Raw genomic sequence first — 16444 nt, 5'->3', positions numbered from 1 at the left:
CTTTCATGCAGTCTGAAAGGTGACAGTACTACCAAATTTTATTAGTAATGAAATGAGTTCCTGGTATTTCTGTCTTCATGCTGCTTTTGGTTGATGGAAGTATCTTAGCTGATCAAGGGATTGGTTAATAAAACTGATATACCCTTATAAAGGGATACCATGTGGTCATTAAAAACTATGTTTTAAAAGAAAATTTAATGACCTGGGAAAGTACCATGAAATATTATTAAAATGACTGAACCCAGTTGTGTAAAGGTAACAATAACAAGTCATATGTTTCTTAACAAGGCTGAATATACTAAGATGTGAACAGTGATTATCTCATATTTGTCAAATTTTCTATAGTAAACATGCATCACTTTTACAATCAGAAAATAACAAAGTATAATTATGATTGAAAATCAATCTAATTAGAAAGAATTAAAGCTTATAGGCTTTGCTTTTTGTAAACTGAAAATTTGTGAAAAATTAATCAGCTTTTTTCCTACTGTTTTTTCAAAATGTTGCAATTCTTAATTTTCAGATTTATCTAAAGAAGAGAGACATCTTGTATTTTATCTGCATATGACTCCTATTGCATTTAGATTCAAAATTAGAAAGAAATGGACTTTATTTTGGTAGATTGTCATGTTTGACACAAGATTTAATATTTTTCTTTTTGGAGTAATAACTGATCATTTTCCACCTGATTGTACTGACCTTTTCAATTTTAGTTTTGGTCATTTATGAAATGTTATATGCTAAAGCCATATTATTAAAATTACCCACTAACCCTTTTTATATCATTTTACACATGATTATAAAGCTTGTCTATTAACTCAAAAGATTTAAAGACTGTTCTGCACACTGGAAAGCTTTGCAGGTATCCAAACTTTCTCATGTAGTAGCAGAAGGCTGTAATGGAGTTTAGATTTTGATTTCCAATAATCTGGGAAAGTAACTGCTAAAAGGTTTGCTGTTGGATGTTTTTCCTAAAAAATAAAAAAAGGAAAGAAACTCATATAGCAACAATATTCCTATTTTTGCGAATATTAATGTGTAATGTTTTGGAGAAAAGGGTACTTTCTACTTTTGAAAAGCCTTGAAATTGCTGTTCTTGCTTTGTTATAACTGGAGATTACTGTACCTCCTCTTTTCAGACATCTCTAGTTTGTTTTTAATTTTTGCATTAGTTTATTGATTCATGTCAGCCTTCCATCTTGGACTCCATGTAACTCAGTTCCTAAATACAGTATGCTTTGCTTCTCACACCTTTCTGTCTTTCATGCTCTCTTCTTTCAAATAATCTTATTTTTATTTCTTTTCTTGGGAAAAGGTGGTTCTTGGAATTTCATCTATTGGTTAATTCATGTGTATTTTGAAAAATGGCCTTTATATTAGTTCTTTTTTCATTTTAAAATAATTTTCATTGATTTTTTGTTTGTTTATAAAAGTAATACATACTTGCTGTAGAAAAATTGGAAAATTCGTGAAGAAAACAAATCCCCTCCAATCCTCTAGCCCATGTACAGCCTCTGTTAATATTCTGTTTTTTTCCTTCCTGTGGGTCATCCTCGCCTTCTCCTTCCACCCATCGTCCCGTTCTGCCATCTGTGAGGCACTGTTGTGTGCTGGCTAAGAGCAGGCACTCTTGGCGACAGACTTCGGGGTTCAAGTTCTGGCTTTGTCACCTACTGGTTGTGGTTCTAGGGGAAATCATTTAATCTTTTGTGTGTCTTAGTTTCCCTATCTGTAAAATGGGAATAATAATATTACCTAACTCACTGGTTGTTGGGAAGATAAAATGAATTAACATATGTAATAGTGCCTGGCACATAAGTGCTATGTATGTATTGTATTACTTCTTAGTCTTGTTATTTTTTAAACTTTTTTCTAGGAACATATGTATATTCTAAGCATTTTCTCATGTCAGTAAAAATTCTTTGAAACCGTAATTTAATAGATAGAAATATTTCATTATACAGTTTTATCAAAATTTATTTAACTCTTCTTTTGAATGTTTAAATTGTTCTAACTTTTGTCAACCATATATTATACACATAATCATTTACATAAATATTTGCCTGATTATTTTCTCAGGCTAGAAGTCTGAAATTTTAATTACTGAGTTAAATAATATGAACATATTTTTAAAACTTGACACATTTTATAAGCTTTTCAAAAAGATTATATCATTTACTACTCTGATCAGCATTGTTTGATATTACTGCACAGCCTTCCAGTGTGGAATGGGCTTCAATCAACCTTTGTCTGTTGGTAGCTTAAAGCAATGACTTGTTTTAGTGTATATTTATTTGCTTATCAGTGAAGGTGAAAAAAATATCTCATGTTGATTACTTATTCATATTTCTTACTCTTTGAATTTTTAATTTATTATTTTGGCCCCTTTTTTGATGGTGTTATGCTTTTCTTATTGATTTTTTCTGAGCCTTTTATATATACATTAAAAACAATAACTTTTTATCTTTTCTATGGCACTTTTCTCAAATAACTTGACTGTTATTTTTTATGTCTTTTAAAATAATTTTAGTGTTGTCAATTTATTTGATCTTTTCCTTTGTGATTTTTTTTTTTTACTTTTGTGCTTAAATATTTTCCCATTTCAGAATTAGGTTAATAATCTGTTGGGCACATGTCTGTTTTGTTTTGCTTTGTTTTAATGCTTTATTTTTTCACATAAAAATATGAACTGTTTAATTGATCTTTATTTTGGGCTGTGGTATGAGGTGAAATCTAAATTTTTCTCAGAAATATAACCAATTTTCCTAACACTATTTACTAAACATTTCATTTATTTTCCATTGACTTGTGAAGCTTCTATTATCACCTGTTGCATGCATATATCTTTTAGGGTTACTTTTCTAGATATCCTATTCCATCGATTTTTTTCACTTCTGTACTCAATATTATACTCTTTATAGTTATATTATATTTTAATTATTATATATTTATAAGCAACTTTAGTATCTGGTAGAATAAGCTCCCCAGATGTCAATCTTCTTTTCCAAAATATTTTGAGCTATTTTAGCTCATTATACATTTCAGTTTGTAAAGTTTTTAAATATAATCCACTGGAATTTTAGACAGCATTTTTTCTTTTATTACAGAAAAAAAATTCTAAAATTATTTCTCAATACAGTGGAAATATGCTTTTGCAAATTACTCAAAATATATGAAGTAAGTATGAAAGGCAATAGTTGCACTTTCCAGAGGCACCGACTCTGGTTTGTGGTTTTGGTTTGATATCTTCAGGTGATTATTGCCACGTTTCTAAATAGTATTTTCATATTACTCTTTAGGATTATCAACTTTACACTTTGTCTCTTGACTTTTTTCTATGCCACACGAAGATTTAACTCACTCATATACCCCAATCCCCTTTCGCCTCTCTGTTTTGAGATGTAGATCTTTAGTTTGTTGTTTTTATAACTTTAAATAGTTCAACCTGTTTCTTATTGGTCTACTTCTGACTTGCACTACAAGGAATTTAGTGCCTGCCTTCCTCCCTTCCTCCCTTCCTCCCTTCCTCCCTTCCTCCCTTCCTCCCTTCCTCCCTTCCTCCCTTCCTTCTTTTCGTTTTTCTTCCATTCTAATTCTTTTGTTGGTTGATAATTCAACTAATTGTTAATTGACAGTTCAACTAAACAATTGCATTTTCATAGTTGATAATATTTACATTCTGTTATGTAATTGTAATAAAGTCTTTTGTGCTTGTATAGACTGATTCTGAAAATTCAAAACAATTTACATGATTAAGAATGTGTAACTTTTATTGACTTTAGAGCCAAGTAGTGCACTATATTTATAACTGCTTCACCACAATTCTAATGCCATAACTCCTTTATCACTTGATGAGAATGTTTATAGCATCAAGGTCAGTGGATTCTTTATCTATCCTCTGCAAACTACTAAATGCACATTTTAATTTATTTCATTTTTACACTATGACTTTCTTGAACAATTTTTTTGTTTGTCATGGAGTTTCAGAGTTTCTTGTTTTCCTTTTAGAGAGAAAAGTAATATACCTTCCTCACTTTATATTATATAGCTTCTTTCTTACCAGTTTTATCTATTGCTTGTAGTCTGTTCCATTTTTCTTCTTGATAACATTTTCGAAGTTTATTGACTTTTAGTTTTAATTTGGGCTGATTAATTTCTAGATCTTTACTAGCTATTATCCTTTTTTCCCCATTGAATTCCTGGGTTATATCTACCATTTTGTACATTCTACATTTTCTTTATTTTTCTGGAGTACATCCCTAAGAACTTTCTTAGAAATGTTTGCATGGGAGGTAAACACATATAGTCCTGGCATGTCCCAAAATGACTTATTTTTGTTTTCTTATTTTATTGACAGTTTGGGTATAAAATTTCTTCCATAACCTTGAAGGTCTTGCCCTGTTGTGTTCTAGCCTACATTGCTGCTGAAGATCATCTGATGCCAGTCTGATTCTACTTCCTTTTTAGGGAATCTGTATTTTTCTTTCTGTAAGCTCATAGCATCTTTTTTTTTCCCTTGGTGTCGCAGAATTTTTTGAAGATTTGCATTGGTGTGGGTCTTTTTCATCTATTATGCTGGGTAGGAAATGCAGTGTCCCTGCCTGGATTGTTGCTTAATATATTTGACTTTTGATTAATTTTATTGTTTTACTTAATGGCATTTGTACTTTCAGTATAAAACAATCATGTAATGTTGCTTCTCTTTTTCAGGTGTTGCCGCCTATGTTGGCTGGCAAAGCTCCTCAATTCTCAAACCCCTGCTGCAACAAGGTCTTAGTGATGCTGAGGAATTTGTTATTGTGAAAGCTCTTAATGCCCTTACCTGTATGTGCCAGTTAGGGCTGCTGCAAAAACCCCATGTCTATGAATTTGCCAGTGATATTGGTAAGTTTTTGTTTCCCAAAATTAGGATGGGAAAATTAGGGAGTGGTAAAAGAAATAACAACTGATAGGGCATTGTAAAGTTTCTAGGCAATCTAGAGTGAGATTTTCAGCTTCATTGTCCCTGTTGTGTGTGTGTCTGTGTGTGCACACCCATGTGCATGATTATGCCTGCATGCTTGTATGTATGTGAGCGACACATAGGCGCACACACAGGAACACTGGCCCTCCAGCCCAGGTTGGGAAATACACCTTTGTTTTAATCTGTAGTTAAGTCTTGATGATCCTTGAAAAATGAAGATTTTTTTTTTTTTTTTAAAACACAATGTGGATTAAGTCTTCAACTGCTCTGAAGAGTCAGCTTATGTTTTTGGCCACTTGACCATTAACCAAGTTGAAACTGGATGTGGAGGATTGTCTGTGACTTCTGTCATTGCACTGATCGCCAGTTAAGCATTCATAGTATTGACGTTACTACTGTTAGTAATTTTATTAACCAATGAAAGGAATTAATTCCTTGACCTTTATAACAGTTATCTAGGTCCATCAACTTAAAATTCAGAATAAGAGCAAACAGGTACATGTGACACATTGTAAAATTAAAAATATTAGAAGCTCTTAGTCTTCTTAACACTTCATTTTAAGAAAGTAACCAATGTATTGATAAGATTGCAAGTTGGCTTTGTACTGAGAAGACATGAAATCTTAGGAAATTGCCTTTTTAGATAAAATACTTTATTGCTGCTGAGTGCTTTGCCAAGAAAATTTATAGAAAGCCAAAATTAGTTAGATTTGGTTAATAGATTTTTCTTGAGGCAATCCTCAGAGAAAAAAGACAAAGGAGTTTTTATTTTGATAGTTGAAATTATATGGTTAGATAGTAGAGAGGTATAAAATGTCTGGAAGTTTTTAGCCATGAATGTAGCTTTTTAAAAGAAAAGTTTTGTGGAAATCTGAGTATATGTAGGTTTCTTATTTTGCACTCTTAATATTTATAATCATTTAGTTTGTAACACTAATTTGGTTTGAATTTTTTTGATGATTATGTTAAAAATAATGACAAATTTAATAGAAAAGTTTTGAGTATTGTCAACATAATCATGATAAAAATCTGTTACACTGAAATGCTTTTGATTTTTTGTGTAAGCTGCAGAGTGCTAAGCCTTGAGGGAGTCATCTCTGTTTTCTTCCTAATTTTTAAAAGAGCTAATAGCTTGGGAAACAAAAATTATTAATATAATGAAAGGTGTTAGAATGTTTTTTGAATTTCTGATCCTGTGTAGTGTAAGGCAGACGTAGAAAACACCCCTTTTCATAATAATATTAAAGAGAAAATGTATCATCTTAACGCACATATCTTGCTGCCTGGAATATTTTCCTGCTCATTCTCATTGTGTGAATTCTCACATCAGTGTTTTCTTTTTTACTCCTGTGAAAGTGGCATTACCTCCTAAGGGTCGAGTTTTTCTTGCTTTCGACTTTGATCTTCTTCATTCTAATGAAAATTCTTTGTATAAAAATATGTACTTGTATATTCTAATTTCACATAATACATTCCTTCTGTTGCCTAATTATTTGGAAATTATTTTTGAGATTTAATATGGCATATAATTAGCATTTTATTTATCTGCAAAATGGATGTCCATCAATTTTTAAGCAAAAATTATCATAAAAGATAGTTTTTTACCCCTCCTGTCAAATTTTGCAGAAATTTTTCTGAGTCCTATGGGTTTTAGTCATTGGTCATAGGATGAACATATGGGGTCCTCATGTATCTTAAGTTTAGTATCAAAATAAATTATTATCTTTAGGTATAGAATAAACCCAATGTGGTACAACTTTTTGGGTGTGATTCTCCCTTAGAACTGGAACTGAATTTGGTACCAGCTATGGGGAGAAAAAAAACCCTTGCTGAGAAAAATCAAGCAAATAGTCATTTGTTGACATTTTGAACTATTTAAAAGAAGAAAGTTTTTAATAACGTAGAAACACCTACTTACTTAAAACAAGTGATAAACTGTACGCATCTCTCTATTCTGTCTTTATGCGTGGTTAGCCTGTTGTAGTGATTCTTAAAGGGAATTAGGGTGGTGGTGGTGATTATCATGATTAAAAACTATACTCTTCCCACTTAGACATTATGAAAACTCACCTTTCCGTCTGCTTGTCCCCAGATAATTGGAAATGTATTGGATGTTTTATAGGAAATCCTTGATTCTGGTTTCTTGTATTTGGAGTCTTGGAGGTTCTTTGTATCAGCTACTGACTGATATAATAATGCTGTATAACAACCAACCACAAAATCCCAGTAAATCCTTTGGTCAAGTTCTCAGCATGCATCTGCGAGCTCGGTGAGCGGCTCTTCTTTAGGCCTTGCATCTCCCAGACGCCTGTGGTGATTGTGGTTTATCTGTCTCATTCTGGGGCCCAGGTTGGAGGGGCAGCAACCACCCAGGTTATGTTCTGGGTGATGGCAGAAGCCTAGCTATGCCACACATTTCAAGCCTCTGTTTGTGTTACATCTGTTGACATTCCATTGGCTAGAGCAGGTACTGTGACTGAGACAAGAGGGAGGGACAGAGAAGTACCCTTTGTACACCATGAGCACCAGGCAAGTGACTGTATAAACAGAGATAACACAAAGAATTGGGACCACTAATGCAGCCTCATCTAGTGCCTAGCTCTGCCAGGTCATCTTGAGTTTATTTATTTTTTGGAGGTTTTTCAATGTTTTTCCAGTCCTCATTTTCTCTGTTGTCAGAGGGAAACTACCAGCCCTCCCTTGTTGGCTGTCTCAGAGGCTGCAGGGTGTTTATGAAATAATCAAAATCACCTCCATGTGTAGTTACAAGAATTGGAAATGGGAGAACTTTGGAGACAGATATCTTGAACAATTTTCTTCTCTTCCCCTATTTATATAAGTAATATTAGCATGAAATAGTATTTTTTTTATCATTTATTTTTTAAATTTACTTTTTATTGAGGTAACATTGGTTTATAACATCATTTAAGTTTCATGTGTACAACATTATATTTCTACTTCTGTACACACTACAGTGTGCTTACCACCAAAAATTTAGTTTCTGTCCATCATCATTCAGTTGATCCCCTTTACCCATTTTGCCCTCCTCCCTGCCCCTCCCCGTCTGGTAACTATTACTCTGTCCTCTGTATCTATATGCTTGCTTTTGTTTGGTTTAGTTCATTTATTTTACTTTTTTTGTTTGTTTGTTTTTTATATTCCACATATGAGTGAAATCATATGGTATTTTTCTTTGTCAGTCTGACATATTTAACTTAGCATAATACACTCAGGGTCCGTCCACATTGTTGCAAATGGCAAGATTTCACCTTTTTTTTATGGCTGAGTAATGTTGCATTGCATATTTATACCACATCTTCTTCATCCATTGATGGGCACTTAGGTTGCTCCTATATCTTGGCTATTGTAAATAAAGCTATGATGAACATAGGGGTGCATGTATCTTTTTGAATTAGTATTTTCTTATTCTTTGGATAAATACCCCAAAATAGCTGGATCTTATGGTAGGTCTAAATGTTTTGAGGAATTTCCACTCTGTTTTCCATAGTGGCTGTACCAATTTACATTCCCACAGTATATGAGGTTTCCTTTTCTACACATCCTTTCCAACACTTACTATTTCTCCTCTTTTTGATAGTAGCCATTCTGACGGATGTGATGTGATGGCTCATTGTAGTTTTGATTTGCATTTCCCTTATAATTAGTGATGGTGAACATCTTTTCATGTGTCTGCCAGCCAACTGTATGTCTTCTTTGGAAAGATGTTTGTTCAGCTCCTCTGCCCGTTTTTTGTTTAGGTTGTTTGTTTTTTTGTTGTTGAGTTGTATGAGTTCTTTATATATATTGGACATTAACCCCTTATCAGATATATGACTTGCATATATCTTCTCCCACTCAGTAGGTTGTCTGTTTGTTTTGTTGATGGTTCCTTTTGCTGTGCAGAAGCTTTTTAGTTTGGTGTAGTCCCATTTATTTATTTTTGCTTTTGTTTCTCTTGCCCAAGGAGACATAGCTAGAAAGATTTTTGCTAAGACTGATGTCAGAGAGCATGCTGCTTATATTTTCTTCTAGTGGTTGTGTGCTTCCAGGTCTTTAATCCATTTTGAGTTAATTTTTGTGTATGGTGAGAGATAGTGGTCTAGTTTCACTTTTTTGCATGTAGTTGTCCAGTTTTCCCAATACCATTTAAGAGACTGTCCTTTCTCCATTGTATGTTCTGTGCTCTTTTGTTGTCCACATGTATGGGTTTATTTCTGTCTGGATGATGATTTACCCATTTATGTAAGTGGGGTGTTAAAGCCCTTACTGTTACTGTGTTGCTGTCAGTTTCTCCCTTTAGGTCTGTTAATAATTGTTTTGTATACTTTGATGCTCCTATGTTAGGTGTATATATGTATATTAATCACTGTTATATCTTTTCAATGAGTTGCCCTGTTTATCATTATATATTGTCCATCTTTGTCTTTTGTTACCTTTTTTTGGCTTGAAGTCTATTTTACTTGATATGAGTTTGGCTACATTCCCTCTCTTTAGGCTGTAATTTGGAGTCTCATCTTCCATCCCTTCACTTTGATCCTGTGTCTGTCTGCAGAGCTGAGGTGAGTCTCCTGGAGGCAGCATATAGTTGGGTCTTGTTTTTAATCCATCTGTCCTCTCTGTGTCTTTTGATTGGTGAAGTCAATCAATTTAAATTTAGGGTGATTATTGATAGATGAGGACTTAGTACTGCCATTTAATCTTTTGTTTTCTGGTTGCTCTATATCTTCATTGTTTCTTTTTCCTTGTGTTTCTGTTTGCCATTTTGGTTTGGTGGTTTTCTGTGATTTTTTTTTCTCAGTTTCATCATTTTTTTAATGTTTCCTCTCTCTGCTCTAGATTTATGTTTTGTGGTTACCATGAGGTTTGTATAAAACATTGCATAGGTAAAATAATCCTTTTTCTACTGATGGCATCTTCATTTACCTCTGTGGGTTCTGTCCTTTTCTGCTTCCCTCTTTGTCTTTTTGTTGTCTCAAATGATCCCTTTTTATGTTGTGAGTTTGTTACCAAATTGAAGTAGCTATAGTTATTTTTTCTGCTTTCTTTCCCCCTTTAACCTCCTTTATTATGCTGTAATAAAGTGTTTAAAAACCTGTTCTCATAAAGAGTTGCTATTTTCTGAGTCTGTCTATTTATCACCTTACTCAAAGTTCTGTGTACTTCTGCCTTTTTGTTTCTGGTAGATGGCAGGTCTAGTGTTGATGAACTCCCTCAGCTTTTGTTTGTCTGGGAAAGTCTTTATTTCTCCTTCATATGTGAATGATAACTTTGCTGGCTAGAGTATTCTTGGGTGACAGTTTTTATCTTTCAGTGTTTTGAGAATGTCATTCCATTCCTTCCTGCCTGTAGAGTTTCTGCTGAGAAATCTGCTGGTAGCCTGAGTGGGGTTCCTTTGTTGGTTACCTTTAAAATTCTTTCTTTGTCATTGATTTTTGACAATTTTAGTATAATATGTCTTGGAGAAGGTCTTTTTGCATCGAGGTAATTAGGTGTTCTCTTAGCTTCATGGACTTGTATATCTGGTTCCTTCCCCAGGCTTGGGAAGTTCTCAGCTATTATTTCTTTAAATAAACTCTGTTTCTTTCTCCTTCTCTTCTCCTGGGATACCTATTAGCCTAATGTTGTCCTTCCTAAAGGAGTCTGATAGCTCTTGTAGAATTTCCTGTTTTTAAATATCTTATTTCTCTTTCTTCTTCTACTTTTAGATTTCTAGTTTTCTATCTTCGAGCTCACTAATTCTCTCTTCCATATGGTCTGCTCCATTTCCAGTGCTTTCTAATTGCATTCTCCAACTCGTTTATTGAGTTCTTCAGCTTCAGATTTGTTTGGTTCTTTTTTTGAGTTTTAGTCTCTTTGGTAAAGTGTACCTTCTGTTCATTAGTTTTATTCCTGAGCTCATTGAACTGTCTCTGTGAGTTTTCTTGTAGCTCGTTGAGTTTCTTCGTGACAGCTATTTGGAATTCTCTGTCAGATCTCAGTATTCTTTGACTTTAGTTTCTGGAGAATTTTCATTTCCTTTTTGGTGGTACAATGTTACTGTGGTTCTTCATGGTGCTTGATGAGTTGTTCCTCTTCCTGTGCCTTTGAAGTAGTAAAAACCTTTCTACTTGATTCTAATGATTCAGCAGGTTGGAAGTTAGAGGTCTTTCTCTTTGTTTTCCAGTAAGTGGACCGACAGCACAGGTTTTTAATTTCTTTTACCTGAGCTGCCTCTGGTTATATTTGAGAGTCTACAGTTTCCACCCTCCACTGCCTCTGTTAGAGGTGTCGCCCTGTGACCTCATTATTGCTTCTTGTGCCTCTGGTGTTGTTGGTGCCTTGCTGCTGCCAGTGTTGCTGGTGTCATTGCCTGGGGCACCAGGATAGTGAGCTCTCCTGCCACGCCCAGGATCCTCTGAGTCCCAGGCTCCACTGTCACAGGATGAGGGGGAAGATGGAGTGGAGCTGGGATTGCATGGACATCTCTGCCGTGTCTGGTATTGTAAGGTTCGAGGACTTTGCTGCTGTGGGTGGAGGTGTGGGGGTCCAGAGTTGTGGGTCCCTCTGTGGCTGGAGGGATGGGGTCCCAGGCCCCACTGCTGTTGCTGCCCAGTTACCTGTGGCTGCTGCTGTGGGGGAAGGGCAGAGTCGTGTGTACCACCTCCCCTGCTGCTACCATGTTTTCTGGAGCTGCAGGCTCAGCTGCCATGGTCAGAGGTCCAGGACTGCAGTCACCACCTGTGCTGTTCTCCTGGTTCTACCTCCTCTGTTTGTGCCAGTCCACCCACCTCTAGATGTACAGATAAGTGGAATTCTCCTGCATCTGCTGTGTTGGGCAGAGGCACCTTTGTTGAGCTGTGGATGTTTTACTGGTTGTAGATTAAAGGGGAGACACAAAGGGAGCATCTCACTCCACCATGATGTTGACATCACTGTGATAATATTCTTATTTCTCTATTAGCCTGAATTTCTTATAAAATTAGTATTCTCTAAATGCTGATGCTTTTACATCCTCAGAACAAATACTTTTTTTTTGCTTTTAGAAGTTTGAATTTTATTCTAAATCAGGTTAGTTTGGATGTTTGAATTTTATTCTAAATCTTACTTCAGTTAGTTGAATCATTGACTTTAGGTGTAGTACAGAAAATAGTTAAAATAAAAGGTGTGAAAAAATATTCATTTAATTTTCTTGTATCTTAAACTCTTTAAGAATGGGCATCATATGTTTTCTCGCTTTTAGTTTCCATTCATAACGCCTTGTGAATGAATTTATGAGTACTGTATTTGATGTCATCAAATCTTTGCATTAAAAAGAATGTCAGTCAGGCGAAATCATTCCCTTAATTTAAGCTGTGGCTTGGAGGAGAAACGACTCAGTTTCTTTGTCCTTTATGTGGTAAATGGTATGTCCTTGGACTTTGTGGAGGTATTGGGTGGGGGAGTAATAGTTTGCTATATACTGTTGGGACTTTTTATGTCTCTCTCCAATAGTTTTTAACCCAGTCTTGTAACTGAGTATATGCCCACTGATCTTCAGCCCTGACTAAAAATATAACAATTTAAATCCCAAGAAAAGAGGTAGCTATTTTTACTCTTCTATGGTATTGCTGATATTTATGGTAGGAAATATTATAATAGCAGTATGTTCACTTGGTTCAGTTTAAGTCCCAGGATAATTTAGTATACGAAGGCAACCTGATAGTAACATTTGGTATAATCTCTTTATCAATTGTGTTATAAGGTGAAATTTTGTTTATCTCGATGGTGTGAGACTGTTTATGAACATCGTTTAATCCATACCTTTTTTTCCCTCTTAGCCCCCTTTCTGTGTCATCCCAATCTGTGGATACGCTATGGTGCTGTGGGATTTATCACAGTGGTAGCTCACCAAATAAGCACAGCTGATGTCTACTGCAAACTGATGCCTTACCTTGACCCGTATATTACTCAACCAATAATACAGGTATGCATGTTCCAACTTGGAATCAATCTTCCCTCCAAACTGTGCCCCTTTAAAGAAAGGTTTAGAGAGTCCTATTTTTATTTAAAATTTTAAAGATTTAAATTGGGCTACAGCATTTTCACATTCCTTTCAAGCTAGTTAATGTTAATGGAACAGACACTTTGGAAGGTGAGAGAAGTTCAAGAGACTTACGTGTACATCATGTTGTACGTAATGCAGCACTCAGTAGTTCATCCTTTTTCCTTTTGTGCAGTGTTGTAAAGCATCTGCTATTAAGTAAATATAGCAGAAACGTATATTAATGGACCTGCTTTTGTTATAAAAGTATAACTGATTTCAGTCCAAGTCCACATTTATAATAAATTTGAAAAAGTCTTTTTCAAAAGTTTGTTTTTGGAGCACTAACTGGTTCTGTTTTTTTTTTTTTTTTAAATCTAATGACTACCCCACCCCTCTTGCTCCCTCCCTACCCCCGCTTACCAAGCAGTGTAGCACTTGATGATAAACTTTGGGTCTTTGGTTTGTACAAAGCAGTTATTTACCAGTTTGTCAGTGTTTATACCCTTCATTTTGCTGGACAGCCAACTATCAAAATAGATATTTAAATTGAATGGACTGTTGAGAGATGATTCTGGCTGTTAAAACATCCTAAAATGTCCTATTTTTTTACTAAAACTCTATTTTTCTTTTGCAAATTCCCATTCCTCTCTAGCTTTCTCTTACTTGTATAAGCCCCAGTGCGCCTTCCCTGTGGTTGGAGAAAATGGCCTTGGATATCCTCTGCAAACAAGTGGCTTTGACTGCCTTCAGTCCTTACTTTTCATAATAGATTAATCCAATTTGGGAAATCATCATTCTCTATTTCATAGAGTTTGTAGATTTTAAAATTTTTATCCCAAGGAAAATTTATATATCCGTGAAAGATGGATAATAGTGCTAGAAAATGTCCCCCCTTTTTGAAGTTTATTAACTTCCTTGGAAATCAGGTCTAGAGATTCCTACTACTTTGACTACTTATTGTATTTAGAAGTTTGGCTCTTAAACTCATAATGAAAGAAAGAGAAAGTGTTTCTGGGATTGAAAATTGCATGTGTTTGTAATAACTTTTAGTTGTGGCTTACTAAAATAAATCTGATATGTAAGTGGTTTGTTAGAAATCACCATTCTCTTTGTTTTCTCAGAAATTATTATTACTTTTTGCTTGTATCATTGTTTTATATTTTGAAAGGCCAGGCTCAGGAGTTGAGAGACTGATTATCTATATGCTTCATAATTTTTACCTTTCTGCAGTTTGGATTAGACAAAAGATACCTTTTTATGCTGGTTTCTACTGGCCTACTTACCAGGTAGTTAAATATGTCTAAAGAAAGTCCTCTTGGTTACTGTTTAGTAATGCTCATCCTTTTTATTATAAGTGCATTGGCGAGGAGAGTATTCTTGGGGATTAAAAAAGGAGGGATTTTATGAACTCTGTGGAGACAGTAATGTTTTTTGGAAGTGGTTGAAGCTATTGGGAAAACCTGATGGCTGAAGGGTGGCTGTTGAGCATCTTCTCTGGATCAGTACTTTTGGCTACTTGACCTGTGAACTGCAGGTACTTTTTAGATCTAGGAAGTCATCTGACATTTTGGGATCTATAAAACTTGGGATCTAAACTTTCCTAGTCTGAGTATTTATTAGTAGTATTCAAGTATGATAGACACAGATGTGTACTCAGATGCTAACAATGAATGAAGAAATACCGTAGCTCTCTAAAGGTCACTGGTATTCTTTTTTCTTCTAAGCAAAAATTGCAGATATTGATATCTCCCATTTTCTTAGAAAATGAATATCTATGTTAACTTTACACAGGTTATGTATTTATTGAATTTGAAAACAGATGTACTCTATGTTGTATCTTTGGCTGATTCTTCTTATTTTTCTAATATAGATTGAAAGAAAACTTGTTCTACTCAGTGTTTTAAAAGAGCCAGTAAGTCGTTCTATATTTGATTATGCTTTGAGGTCTAAAGATATTACTAGCTTGTTCAGACATCTTCACATGCGTCAGAAGAAACGAAATGGGTCTCTTCCTGACTGCCCTCCACCTGAGGACCCTGCCATAGCACAACTTCTGAAGAAATTGCTCTCACAGGTTGTATCATCTTTCTGAAATCTTACATTTAAATGCAAATTTTATAAAAACATTGAGGTATCCATGTCACTCTTAAAAATATTTAAAAATATTTTGATTAAGTTGTATCATAACAAATGAGTAAATAAATCTGGCAAATATGCATTTGCTTTGGTATCTAAGACATATTATGATGATGATAAGGCATTGGGTTGAGCTAAATAAGGAATCATGGGAGACCTAGTAAGTTTTTTTGTGATTACTGGCTATGTAAATGAGGGAAAGAGTAGGTATAACCTTAGATTTAAGTAATATCCTTGATTGCATTTCATATTTCATCAAAAATATAATGAAATTCAGTTAGAAGGAATAGTACAAAACACAGATGCAATGCAGAAAAATCCTGGTTTATTTCAATTCAAATTTAGAGAGTCTTCACTACATGCAAACAGCTAAAATAACTGGGATTTATAATGCGTCTTAGATTGAATAAACCAGCAGTTTACTGCTGTATCTTAAAAGTCTGTGAATTTGGATCCTTTTAACAAATCTCTTTAGAACTAGGAAGTAATCTTTTTATTATGCTTGGCATTAGTAAGTCCTCTTTAGAAGTATTAAATCTAGATTCAGCATCCTGTGTTAGGAGGGATGTGTGGATCTTGGAGAAGACAAGGTAGGAGTGAAACTGGTTAGAAATAAAGGCTATGGTTTCTGAATAAATGTTCTATGAGCCTTAAAGCGAATACTGAGGGACACCTGACTGTCTTTAAGTCTGCAGGACGTCTTGGTTAAGAGAATGAGTATCAGTCATTGTCTTGTTTAAGAGAAAAGAAGAGAAAATACTTCCGTCGCAGAGAGAGAATTGGTCAGCTTTGGGCTGTAAATCCTTTCATGTATTGTACTTGTCACTGAATGTACAGTGCTGTTTGATGCCCAGACATTGGTTTGGGTGATTGAATGTTGGAATAGGCTTCTGTGGGAGGCTGGTCAATAACCATCTTGGTTCTTTTAGGTCTAAGTTTATCTGGAAACTAGAGCTGCCTCTGAATGTCCCTTCTAGGCCAGTGGTTCTATTTCCTATATTTCAGAAGACTTCCCTTTGATGTGACTTGAATTGCCAGAGAGCTTTTTCTTTGAGTTTTCTTTTAACATTGGCTTGTACATTAGATGTATTTTCCAGTTTATGGAAAATTGGGTATTGAATCACATTTTTCAGTTGTTTCTCCTGAGTAAGTAGTCCTTAACAAGATTTCAGCATGCAGTAAAAACCACCCCAATTTAGATGTTTCTTTGAGCTTGGATGGTGCGATTCTTTGTATTTCTCTCTCTCCTGCAAATCCTGTATGTTAAGTTGAAAGCTTCTATACTGAAGTTTTCTCTTCTTTGTAAGTCATTAGTTACTTCAGGGAGCCACTGTAATTCCTAA

General features: G+C 34.7%; 1 protein-coding gene across 2 annotated transcripts in view; it reads left to right on the top strand.

The window, feature by feature from the left end:
- The window catches only part of PIK3R4 (phosphoinositide-3-kinase regulatory subunit 4), a 73572-nt gene that overhangs the window by 17130 nt on the left and 39998 nt on the right, over positions 1-16444 (top strand). For both annotated transcript variants that reach the window (XM_068545897.1, XM_068545898.1), the window contains 3 exons: positions 4711-4884; positions 12760-12905; positions 14836-15039. In XM_068545897.1, coding sequence (XP_068401998.1) covers positions 4711-4884; positions 12760-12905; positions 14836-15039 — 524 coding nt within the window. The remainder of the gene's footprint in view (positions 1-4710; positions 4885-12759; positions 12906-14835; positions 15040-16444) is intronic.

Source organism: Eschrichtius robustus, chromosome 6 (assembly GCF_028021215.1).
Source record: "Eschrichtius robustus isolate mEscRob2 chromosome 6, mEscRob2.pri, whole genome shotgun sequence".
NCBI classification, from domain to species: Eukaryota; Metazoa; Chordata; class Mammalia; order Artiodactyla; family Eschrichtiidae; genus Eschrichtius; species Eschrichtius robustus.
The sequence above is the reverse complement of the archived record's forward strand: the minus strand, read 5'-3'. Positions and strand labels throughout refer to the sequence as shown.